The following is a 12,625-nucleotide window of genomic DNA, read 5'->3' on the forward strand; positions in this document are numbered from 1 at the left end:
TTGGTGCAATAATGTCTTGAGAGAATAGATACATGTATGTGGCGAGCAAATATAACTTTCCTTCCTTAGGTTTAAGTTTGTTTTTACATGAGCTTTAAACAAGAAGTGTATACTTTTATGCCAAAACAGAAAATAAAATATTATTATTAATTTCTGATTGCATGAGCATCGTGACATAAAACGTGAAGACTTAGTACAATTTAAAATTTGTAATAAACTTGCTCACACAAATATAGAGAAAAATAATGAGTAAGCCTAGGGCATTTTTCAAATATAATTAAACCTGTGGCTTCAATCAATTCTTTTCAGTGTAGTTTTTTGTTTGAATACAGTCTCAAATACTACGCCTTTTCATTCGGTTTTTTTAAATATTGATTTACATGTATCAGTATTTTCAGCTTTTATTATTGACCAGAATGAAATAAGAGCAACTGGAGTACAATATCCGTACCACAGTTAAAGAGGTTTCACAAGAAATGTAAAAAAAATGAAATTGTTATTTTTCAAGTTTATAACTTGTTGGGGACTGAGCATAGAGATGTACATCTAAATCTGCTACAAATCTAAATTTTGAATATTGTAAAGGTACCGAACTAGAATAAAGACAAGATCATTAACACTTTAATTCGTTTATTACATTACAGACATAAAGTCATAAAAAAAGTCATCAGACAATATTAAGGTTTTTGATATAATATTCATTAAATAAGAAGTCAAGTCCTTTTGCCAAAGTAAATTCGAAGTCGCCAAAATTGTCATTAAATCAAAGTGCTAATCCAGTCCAGGGGAGAAATTTAGGGATCCAAAGACTCTCTCAATGTCTCTTTCTAGCCTCTCCTTATTCTTCTTTATATACCGGAGATATTAGGTCCATTGTACCGGTTTTTGGTCCGAAAAAAAAGAAAATTTGAATACAGCTTTTTTTATTTGATTTAGGGGAAATTATAATGGAAGTTAATAATTCTCATGATAATTGAATGTTGAAGTCCTGCATCCAAAAATAAATCTATGTATTTTGTTTTTCTTCTGCAGCAGATGGAACTTCAAATTTTTATGTTCATAATAATGTTTAAACTTTGTAATAAATAGGTACGAATTAATTCGGGGTTGACTTTTAAAAATTGAGATTTAATATCTATAACCCAGAATATGGAAGGTGTTGTTTTTTTTTGTTTTTTTTTTAAATCCATTTTCCTATATATGGAAGGAACTTGTATACTTGTATTCTTCTACAAGAACTATATAAGAACGTCGTTTTGCAAATTAAGCATAGATTTGACCCACTTAAAATGTTTCTAAACCATCGTTTCACAATGCACAGTAATGACCTAAAAACTGATTTTAGATAAACATTATAACACAACGACTTTGGATACGGTTATATATATATTTATTATGTCACTGTTGCACAATATAAACGTTCATGCATATACAGTTACATGTAACTGGTACAGTAAAAATATTATAGAGTTAGTACTTGGTATATCCACTGGAAGCCAAACTAGTAACTAGTACAGGGGGGCACAAAGTTCGTATAGTGGTATGTCTGAAACGTTTGTATAAAGTTCTTGTTCTCTCTCTAGATCTGTCCTACGCCCGTCCAGTCTCCGAATATATAATATTATATATACATGTATCTTCATATTTCCAATCATCAGATCCTGGTTTAATAATTAATTATTGGAAAGCTTCTAAGTCATTTATGAAATTGCTTCGATCGATTTTCTTGCAGATTTAATCAAGTGTTCAATTACAATTCTGAATGTGGTCAATAAATGTTATCAAGTTATTTTCCAATACATTTAATTATTAAATACCAATAATGGATACTGACCACGTAAATGTTCAAATATTGATCTTTGATTTAATTTTGATAACACATCAACACTGACCAATAATAATTCACATTAATATTTACAACAATATTGACTACATTAAACACATAGTTAGTAAATAGAAATAAAGTGCATAAGAACCTAAATGATTCTCGAGGACATATAAGGATTATTATGCCTTATACACATATGTCCTTATTAATCAAATATACGAAACAATATATTAAAAAGTTAATATGTAGTTTATTTATATGTACGGTATGGTCCAATTGTGTTACAACATACAATAATAAAATTGTATTAATAAATGCATCAATAATATTTTTTATAATTTTAAAGAAATCTACAGATTCCTTAGACAAGCATAGGGATTATCAATAGTACATTATAATAATATAGGTTTACCACGACAAGCATAGTGATTATTATTTCTTATTTAAATATGTTAGTTGAATATCAAAGTGACTTAGATCTAAAAATGGTGAACATTTATTTTTTCCACGACAACTTACATAAGCAAATTCGAATCACTGCAGATAACTATACACTGCAACGATTTGGGTGCCATCTTGTCCAACATAGAGATTGTTTGCATCGTCCACACACACAGTAAGAGGATTCTTCACCCCGTGTTGTGGAGTGAGTAATAGAGACAAGAACTGACCGTCCTGATCAAGGAGGTGAACAGTGTTACTGTATCCATCACACACCAGGATCTGACTGAGGGCATCAGTACAGATTCCATAGGGACGGAATTTTGACTCCTGAACTCTGTAAAGGAACCTATATCTTCCAAATTTATTCACAACCACTACTCCCAGTAGAGAATCTGATGTACAGATATCTCCGTTCATGTTTTCTGTGATATAATGTGGTGTATCATATATTTCATCTCCATTGTTATCCCTCTGTATGGTCTGTAGTTCTTCTCCTGTCTTGTTGTACCTGGTGACTTTAGCTTTACCACTTTTTGTCATTCCCACTAGTAAGTCCCCATTGATGTGTGAGGAGTGTATGCCGAGTGGTACCCAGTCTGAAGTGTTAAAGTAAGTAAAAATAGCATCATTCTGGTTTATGCCGTTGATGGTATTCATATTTCCATCTGTAAAGATGAGCTCGCCGTCTTGTGTGACTGTGTGGTAGCCTTGAGATCCATTGGTTCTTATCTTCCGTATCACATTCCCCTGTAGATCTGCTTGGACAAGATTTCCATTACTGTCACTGATCCAGAGTCTCTCTAATTGATCTTGTATGATATGAAAAACCCTATTGACACCTCGTACTTTAAATTCTCTGACCCTGATGACAGAGGCAGATGCAGTTATCGGTCTAGGAGCTGGCCTTATTTCTCTTATTTCCATTGGCTTTATTTTTCTTCTCACTGCCTTAATACCGGGAATTTGCATTTTACCAAGTAATTTGGTGACATCACTTTTGTTGTATTGACCAGCAGTAAACCCTGGTGTGGCTGGTTTTGTTGTCTCCGGTATTGATCGGATCTTTGGCTTCTTCTCGGACATTAATTTTTGGGGTTCTGTAGAGGACAAGGATTTGTGGAGCTCTTTCTTAAGGTTATTTAGATAAGTGATGTAATCATCAATGGTCTTGTCTTGAGTGTTTAAATCATCCAATAAAGAATGCTCTATCTTCTCCATCTCCTTCATGTTCTCACATACGACTGTGTCAACCAGACTTTTCAGGGACTCACCTTCAGTCTTCATGGATGTTTTCATTTTTGTCATGGTGTCTTTGATGTCCTGGACATCCTTTTTAATTTCTTTCTGTAAATCTTTTGATGTAGGAAGAAAGTACACAGTTGTTTTGGAGAGTTCTTCTTGGAAATCCGCATATCTTTCTTCATATTTTATCTCCAGATCAGTAAATGTATGCCCCCGGTGCTCTCTTTGTGTGACACATCTGGAACACACTGGAATTTGGCATTCTTCACATAGCATTTCTTTTTCTTTATTGGGGTGGATTTTGCATTTCTCCACAGGAACGTGACGTTGACGTTGCTGGTAAAGGACCACCTCATGGTTCTTGTTTCCTGGACTTTTCAGATGTTCATCTCTGCATTGTTTGCACAATCTTTGATGGCAAAGGTTGCAATAGAACTCACAATTTCTGCCACATTCTTCAATGTCACACTCTATAAAGTGTTGTGCTGCGTTGGAAACATTTATTTCAGCTACTGCCATCTGAAACTGAAAAAAAAAAATCATAAGAAAAAGAAAGCAATTGTGAGCTCATGCTGCAAAAATAATGCAAGTTTTGTTCCATATTTTTAAAGTCACATTTAATTGTCGTTTACAGGACATTAATAATCATGATAATTGTAGATTTGTTCTAATCTTTTCAGATACTAGTAACAAATATTGATCATCTTTGAGCTATAACAGTATATGCAAATCTAAGTACTTAGATATTTACAATAATTTGCAAAAATATATTTTATACTCACTGTTTTTCGAATTGACCTACTAATGACTTTGCTGACAAACTTTGGTATGACATAAAAATGCAAGTGGTTATTCAATATAACTAAACCTAACTCCTGGGGGGAAATATCACAATGAAATTTAAATACCCGACAAATATATACATATATTGTGCAGTTCAATCAGTTCAAATATGTACACCTGAAGACGGATTATGAAATCCAGAAAGCGCTTGTGTTAAATGGTATTTGGAAACTGCATTTTCTTTTTCTTATATATATATATATATATATATATATATATATATATATATATATATATATATATATATATATATATATATATATATATATATATATATATATATATATATATATATATATATATATATATATATATCTGAATTTGAAAAGAGGACTAAACATGTTTATATAAGTGTTCTAACTATTGTGAAAACTGGTTCTAAATGTGTCTTACTTACCAGAACTATGTACATTCGGCATCCAAAATTACCCAAAACGTGACACTTCTGTGAGATACCATAGAAAAGGTTTTTAAAACCCATGAAGGTTACGATAAATAACATAAATTGGCAAAGAATAAGCAAATTGAAAATGAAATGTTTGACATTTTGCTACATGTAATTTGATTCCTGCTCTGGGAAAATAAATTAGTGCGTAGTACTAGTTTTCCTTTGTGAAAAGTAAGAGAAAAAATTGATTGACTGATTGTACAATTCGTTTCTAGTTTTCTTACATTTAACATGAATCCAATTCTAATTATTTAAAAGAAAAACTAGTTTTAGTTGTAACGGGAACCGTTACAGATGTTCCCTAAATCCTCCCAAACTCCCTTTTTGTTTCATTTTTCTGTAAGACTTTTTTTAAAAATATGCTCAGCATCAAAAGATTTCATCAAAGCATTATCAAAACTACAATGATATCAACTATATCCCATTTAACGTATTGCACGCGCACGCACTTGCATGCACATGCAAGATGATCAATTCATGTTTTTAAACCATAAATCTATCTTTATATTGGGAGAATCAATCAAAATATCATAAAAATTTAAATGTTACCATTTTTCGAATATATCAATTTGGTGATTTTACGTATTACACATGCGCACGTGCATGTATGCATGTCCTTGCATTCAAATTTGATAGAAGCGTAATTAGGAATCCATTATACCTATTCATATTCTGAATTTCATCCCCTTTTGTTGAGAACCAAGAAAGTTACAGACATTTAAAGTTTTAGCAAATCAGATTGCAGCACACGTGCATGCACATGTTTTCATGACAAATCTGATATATCATGCTGTAGATCATGCTGTATCATAGTGTATGAATATGTTCAAAATTTCAAAGGATTTTGTCGAAAAACAAGAAAGAAACAAGCCAATCAGAGCAAAGTGCATGCGCATGCACGTGAGATATTGCTTTTTTGACTATGTCTCCATGTTTATACTACTAATAAATCCTCATATTATAAGTTTCAAAGCATTTCATCAAAAAATAGAAAAGTTGCGGCTATATCTATTATATAAGTCATTTCACGTATTGCACGTGCGCGCTCTTGCAAGCACGTGCGCAATGACCATGTCGTTATGCCTATACAACTAATATAAACTTATATAATGAGTTTTAAAGCATATAGTCAAAAAATAGAAAAGTTAAGGCTATATCTATTATGTTAGTCATTTCACATGTTGCACGTGCGCGCTCTTGAAAGCACGTGCGCAATGATCATTTCATCATGCCTATACAACTAATATAAGCTTATATTTTAAGTTTCAAAGCATTTAGTCAAAACATAAAAAAGTTACGGCTATATCTATTATATTGGTCATTTCACGTGTTGCACGTACACGCTTTTGCAAGCATAAGCGCGGAAAATGACCTTGATTCTTCAAATATACATAACATGTCTACTAACCCTTTAAAGGTTTTACCTACTTCGGGTGAACATTTAACAAGATCACTCGCGGACAAAAAAAGTGCCCATGAAGAAGAAGAAAAATAATTAGAAAGTCTGCTATTGCAAGCAATAGCATATGTCGCCCCTTACTGGACAAAATTTTCATTTTTATGATCACTAAAACAATGGTCCATTAGCTAAGCTTGGACAACCATCGAGTCGTATCAGTCCTTTCCGTTGGAAACGGAAGACCTTAATTGGGTACATCCCTTTAATTATTTTTAGAATCGGTAGGAGAAGAAAGTAGTGCAGGAAAAAATTACAAGTTCCTAAATTTGCAGACTTACATAAAAGAAATTGGGCATATGTACTGAACTGAGCCTCATACTTGTTAATTGGCAGTATCTTTCCTACCAAAAAAGCTTGGCAAGTGTAATTTATTAAGAAGAACAGCCGAATTATTTTGTGTATTATAACGCCAGTGAGAACTCTGAAATTTCCCTACTTTCACTTTGATTTTTAGAGGTTCTGCCGGAAAACGTATCTGACATGCCACCTTCAATTCGAGCATTTCTGCACTGCAATTAGCCGATGTTTGTTATGAGATGATAAATCATGTGTAAACTTTCTCAATTTAGCGGAATCATGAACATTTTCGGCGAGATGAATGTTTTGTATACAGTGGTGATCAAGGCTTTGCGCACCTGCAGGAGCGGATCCATGGATTTATGAATGAATAAAAACTATGGAAATGACGTACCAATTTCCTAATTTATCCTTGCACTATCTAATGAAATGAATAATATACAAGTAATAGATATACAAGAAAACGCGAAATGATAATAAATGCAGCTGACAATCGTTATTTTTTTTCATATAGATAAAATAAAATAATTATAAATTCAAGAGACAAAACAGAAGGAGATTGAATGATGGCAAAATATCACATTACGGGAACTGAATTTTATGAATGAAACTTTTAAAACGTTACTTGTAAGTTGTATATGTTATATCTGTGTATTCTACCTGGCTGTGCGCTTCAAAAGGGGGGGGGTCGTCTTGAACAAAGTACCTTAGCCATAACGTTTGAACAGTAAGGGCTAGGGCTTTCGTATTTCAAATATGTAATCCTTGTGAAAAGAAGTTTTATTGGATACGAAGAACTTTGACCCTTTGACCTAGACCTTGGAGAACACATGTGTACATCTTAACCTTTTTTCTGTTTCGTTTCTATGGCAACTGTGAGCGACTCATTACAATTATTTTAAAAGTAGAAATCACTTTGACACATTGCAAGGAATAAACATTGAAAGTTTCAAAACGATTGCTTGCGTAGTTATTGAGGAAATCGAAATTAAAGAATTTAAACTTTCCCCTGGTTTCCATGGCAATAATCGATTATTTGAAAATTTAAAGTGCGAATCGCACAACTACAGATACTAATCATTAAAATAAGAAAAATTTCATGACGAACGTTTAAGGGACCAGAGAGAACTCTCGCGGACAAAGTTCGTCGCTTTTTACAGGTTTTTCGTCGCTTTTTACAGGTTTCCATGGCAACGGTAGACATATTGGAACTGAACGACCTCACTGCACAACTACAACCAGTGATCGTCCTTTGAGGAAAGTTTCAGGAAGATTGTCCCAGCCATCTCCGAGAAACAGCCTGGATAAAAAAAACATGCGTACAATATCAATATGTCGTCCCCGACTTCGTTCGGGGCGACATAATAAGAAACAGAAAAAAAATAGAGCCGAGCTCGTTGCAAAGCAACGAGTAGGTCTTCCGTCCGGTTTTGACCGGAAGTGCCGGAAGTGACGGAACAAAAGAAAGCAATGAGATAAGAAGTCTACAGTGACTATATAATTTCAATTTTGCATCAAAACCGTTAATTTATGCAAAATTATGCAATTTTTGCTACTTCCGGTTAAACCGGAAGTGGTGACGACGGACGGAAAATTAATTTTTATGCTCTCAGAGACATATGCTACCTAAAAACTTGACAAAAACAGCATAAATACGTGTTTTTTACTACTTCCGGTTTGAAAGGAAGTTGACGACGCCGGGCATATTTTGATGACACAAATAGATTAAGCTTGACATTTTAAACAACTTTGCTTCTTTGATATATTACAAATTCTCAATACTTTTTGAGATATCAATTAAAACCTTTGGCCCCTCTAGATCCCTTATTTTAGGGGTCAGCCCTTTTCTTGAGATATCAATTGAAAGATCTCAGAATTCTTCACAACTTTTGTTCTATATGTTTTAACAAAATATTTACAAGTAAAATGATGTAATAGAAAAAGTGTTCGAAATTTTGAAACGCTCAATATGACTTTTTTAGTCCATACCGATCATTAACGTGCAGTACTTCCGGTGAAAGTTAACAACACAATGCAAATCTACATATGTTGCTCTATCTTCCTGAAAAGGTTTCATCTTCCTGTTATGAGCGGTTTTTAAGAAGAGCGACGGACAAACTGACCCTAAAAAATCACAAAACTTCGAAAATCTCCGAACCCGAAGTGACTTCATCAAAATGAAAAAAAGGGTATCGAGATTTTTTTATGTTCTATCAGACCTGAAAGTTTCATAAAAATCTAACGAGCCGTTTTCGAGAAATCGCGTGCACAAAATCGGTAAGAAAAAAAAATAATAAGAACTAGATGCGTTCTTGTTGCTAGAGCAACAAGCGGTCTTCCGACCGACTTTTCGTTAGAGTTCTATGCTGCGTCAACCCATGAAATAGATTTCAGAATTTTTTTTTGTTTACGTTCATTTACAGCAGTCTTTCAACATATATCATGATTATTAAAGGTAAACCTCAAAATATCTTTAAATATAGCTTTTAAAAATCGGCAAAATATTTCATACATGTTATAAAAGTGAGAAAAGGCATTTGCAATTGAAAAATGACAGAAAAAAAGAAAAAAATTTGGGAACGCCCACGGCGGGATTCGAACCCCCGACAGTGGGACAAAGTTTGGTTTGGTCATATCTTTTCAATAAATGCACTCATCAAGACACGGAACACATATTTAGAATTCTCATTAGACACACTTTAAACCCTGTAAATCCTAAAGAAAAATATCGAAAAACAAAAAAGTTGAAAAATGGGACTTTTTGAATTCACTTCCATTTGCGACCGGAAGTGCCGACGACGAAAAATAAAGGTCGTTCACCATAACGGAGTTTGATGTTCTATCACCTCGGTGAGTTTCATTTTCATATCTTTAGCCGTTCTCGAGAAAACTGCTGGACAAAATGCCTTTTAAAAAAAACAAAAATCCCCAAAAATCGCGAAAGAAAGTGAATTTTAAAAAAATGAAAAATACGTCTGGAGATATTCACATGATGCATTACCCCTGTGAAAATCTTTGAAATCCGTCCACGCACAGCTGAGATATCGGCTGTACTATGAAGAAAGAATAATAATAATAATAATAGAAAACAGAAGGAAAACAATAAGGTCTTCCGAAGGAAGTCGGAAGACCTTAACTAGAGCCGAGCTCGTTGCAAAGCAACGAGTAGGTCTTCCGTCCTGTTTGACCGGAAGTAGCTTTCATATTAAAAAAAAAAGATAAATAAAGCCTTAAATGGGTTAAATAATCATCCAAAGCTATGTTAATTAATGCAAAAATATGCAAATTTTTGCTACTTCCGGTTTTTCCGGAAGTGATGACGACGGACGGAGAATTAATTTTTATGCTCCTAAAGACATATGTTACGCAAAAACTTGACAAGAACGGCAAAAATATGAGTTTTTGATTACTTCCAATCACGATTGTTCGATGTCCAGCCACCAACATTTAAATGGCAAAAAGTTAAGGAGTGTTCAATGAACCGGAGCAGATCCTATCCTTCAACATTGTCCTGAAAATTCTGTTGCAATCTATCTTGCGTTTTCTTCACAATGCAGCCGTTTGAAGTGATTCGAAAATCTTTTCCATGAGGCAATTCATTTAGTAGTGTACGCGCATTCAATTCCAATAGCCTTTCGGTATGAGTTTTGCTATCACACAAAAACACATTCTTATATTTCTCCACCGTTTTCAATTGTTTCTTTTCCCTCAAGATGAGTATTTTATCCTGGACGGACTCAAAGCTAATTTTAACTAAAGCTGGTTTTCCAATGTTCCGCTTTCTCAATCGAGAAGCAGCAATCACAGTAATTGATTCATTTAGAGAATGTATCAATTCCTTTGAGACCTCCAATATGTCTTCCTCCGGTTCCTGTGGAATGTTTGAGGCTATAATTGTTAATTCCGCATTGTTCAGGGAGTTCCCCTTGTTTTCAAACAGCGTGTAAAATTCGGTTCACCTGCTGATCTACTTTCATGTGCAAGGTCCGTGCGTTCTACTACTACATTTTCAACCACATGTAGTCTCTGCAGAATAGACGCAACAGACTGTGACAATGATTCGATTTGGCTTTGCTGTTTTCCAAGTTCAAGGTCGGAACGAATAGCTTTGAGTTTATCGTCGATAAACGCCATAAATTCATTTCGGCATCTGTCTAATTTACTGTTTAATATTGATTTTAATTGTGTCTGACCATCCTGGGGTTGATCTATTGCGTTAGCAATTATAGTCATTTGGTCAATCATTTTATTTTCAAAGCTGTCTGTTGCATTAGACTAACCGCTTGATGCCGCCATCTTGAACATGTTGGTCGGCGGTTTTGGTGTCTTTCCATCAGACGAAAGTCTTCTTCGTTCAGATTCGGACATTTTAAATCCTTTTAAATACTCCAAGAGACATATCCCACAAATAACTCTATCTTCGTAACTCAAAATTCACAAATACCATTAAAAACTTCAGAAAATGTACCTTTTCACTAAGAGCAAAAATTTCGTGACCACTTTCGTCTCACGCATGCGCATTACTTCTGTGAATAAATGAATAAAATGTATTATTTGCTTAAGGGTCATTGATACTCTGTTAAGAGGGTTAAATCTTTATGATATAATTTCTATTATTTTTTTATACATTGACAAAGTTGAAGTCTCTTTTTTGTCCGATTTTGCCTCGCAAGCTATGCTTTAATTGTCAGTATTGTACTTTTAAAATACATTTCTCTTTAAAAATCATTAAGGTATCAGCATCATTTTATATAAGTATGCAGAGGGTTTATGAACATTAATGTTATATTTTAACACAGTACATGTATAATGCTTGTAATGATATTTGTTTTGAGGATACGATAAAAGTTAAAAGCTATATCAATGAGCATTCTTTAATTTTGCTATTAACTCTTCCGTGATCTTTGGGTCAATCGTTTTCTTGTTATGGTGAAGACTCAAAGCAATTTGTGGATTGGTGGTAGAGATCCATTGATTAACTGATTACTCGCCGTTGAACACAGTATTCCATGCCATAATTCAAGGGTTGGCCAAAAAGTTTTTGGACTTAGCAAAATTTTCTTAATAAAATTTACAATGGCAAACGTGTTCGATAAAATTTATATATAGACTATGATTTAATAAATGTATGGATATTTAAAACAATGATCACTACTCCATGAACGTTATTGGTGTAAGAACTATCATGTTTTTTTTTTTAAAAATTACAGTACGTTAAAAACACACGCTATTTTTCTTTATTATGCCGCATTGCCAGTTGGTGCAATAATATTATGTATTGAAAATGATCGATTTAAATTCAGAACTATACCCAGACAGTTTCGTGCGTAATCAATATAATTATTGATTGTAAGAATTGTACGATTGGACATAATCCATTCTCTGATGACTGATCTCGCTTTTCCGTCTATTCTTCTAGTTTTAGATTAATATTGTCTGTTTAGTGGGCGATATAAAAGAAATCAGAAAATTGCGATGACCAAGAGAGAAATTATTTCAATCAGGTTACTTTAAGTAAAAATTTATCGTAAACGGGATTTTAACCCAGGTTTTTGCGCACTATCGGCGACCTTAAGGTTCAACGACCATGTTTTTACAATATTTATTTCATTCAATAAATACACTATTCTGTCTTGAAATTATATCCTATATACAAGGGCTGTTCAATAAATAATGTCCTCGGTGCTCAGAAAGAAGCAAAAGACACTTTTCAAGGATTTATTCTCCATGATTTCACTAATAAATCTTTTTTAAGTAAAATACATGTCCATAACATTTTTACCCAATTTCTGATCGTTTGTGGAACTCATTGTTGGGTATGACCCTCAGTATACTGGAAAAAGGCAGATCCAATCATTTTCCGAGCTTGTTTTTTCCTTCTGAATGGTATTTTTTCCAAGTTTGTAAATAAAAACAAGTCAAAGGGTCAAAGTTCTTGCAAATATTGTTAATATGAAAAAAAATATACCTTTCTGTTTATTCCGAAAACCCCTTAGTTCTTCAGGGCATGCGGGTTTGGACGCTGTCTCGAAGAAATTCAATGTAGTGGATTCCTGATTCGGGT

At 33.6% G+C, this 12,625-nt stretch overlaps 1 protein-coding gene across 1 annotated transcript; it reads right to left on the reverse strand.

Annotated features, from left to right (window-relative positions):
• Positions 1-2,245: 2,245 nt before the first annotated feature.
• On the reverse strand, positions 2,246-4,365 carry LOC134283570 (uncharacterized). The gene is made up of 2 exons (XM_062766087.1): positions 4,297-4,365; positions 2,246-4,039 (listed from the first exon to the last, which is right to left on the reverse strand). Exon 2 carries the CDS (start codon positions 4,031-4,033, stop codon positions 2,363-2,365), a length of 1,671 nt encoding a protein of 556 aa, XP_062622071.1. The 5' UTR covers positions 4,034-4,039; positions 4,297-4,365; the 3' UTR covers positions 2,246-2,362.
• Positions 4,366-12,625: the final 8,260 nt, after the last annotated feature.

This window comes from Saccostrea cucullata, unplaced genomic scaffold (assembly GCF_032062105.1).
Source record: "Saccostrea cucullata isolate Sc308-1 unplaced genomic scaffold, CSIRO_AGI_Scuc_v1 ctg665, whole genome shotgun sequence".
In the NCBI taxonomy this organism is placed as follows: domain Eukaryota; kingdom Metazoa; phylum Mollusca; class Bivalvia; order Ostreida; family Ostreidae; genus Saccostrea; species Saccostrea cuccullata.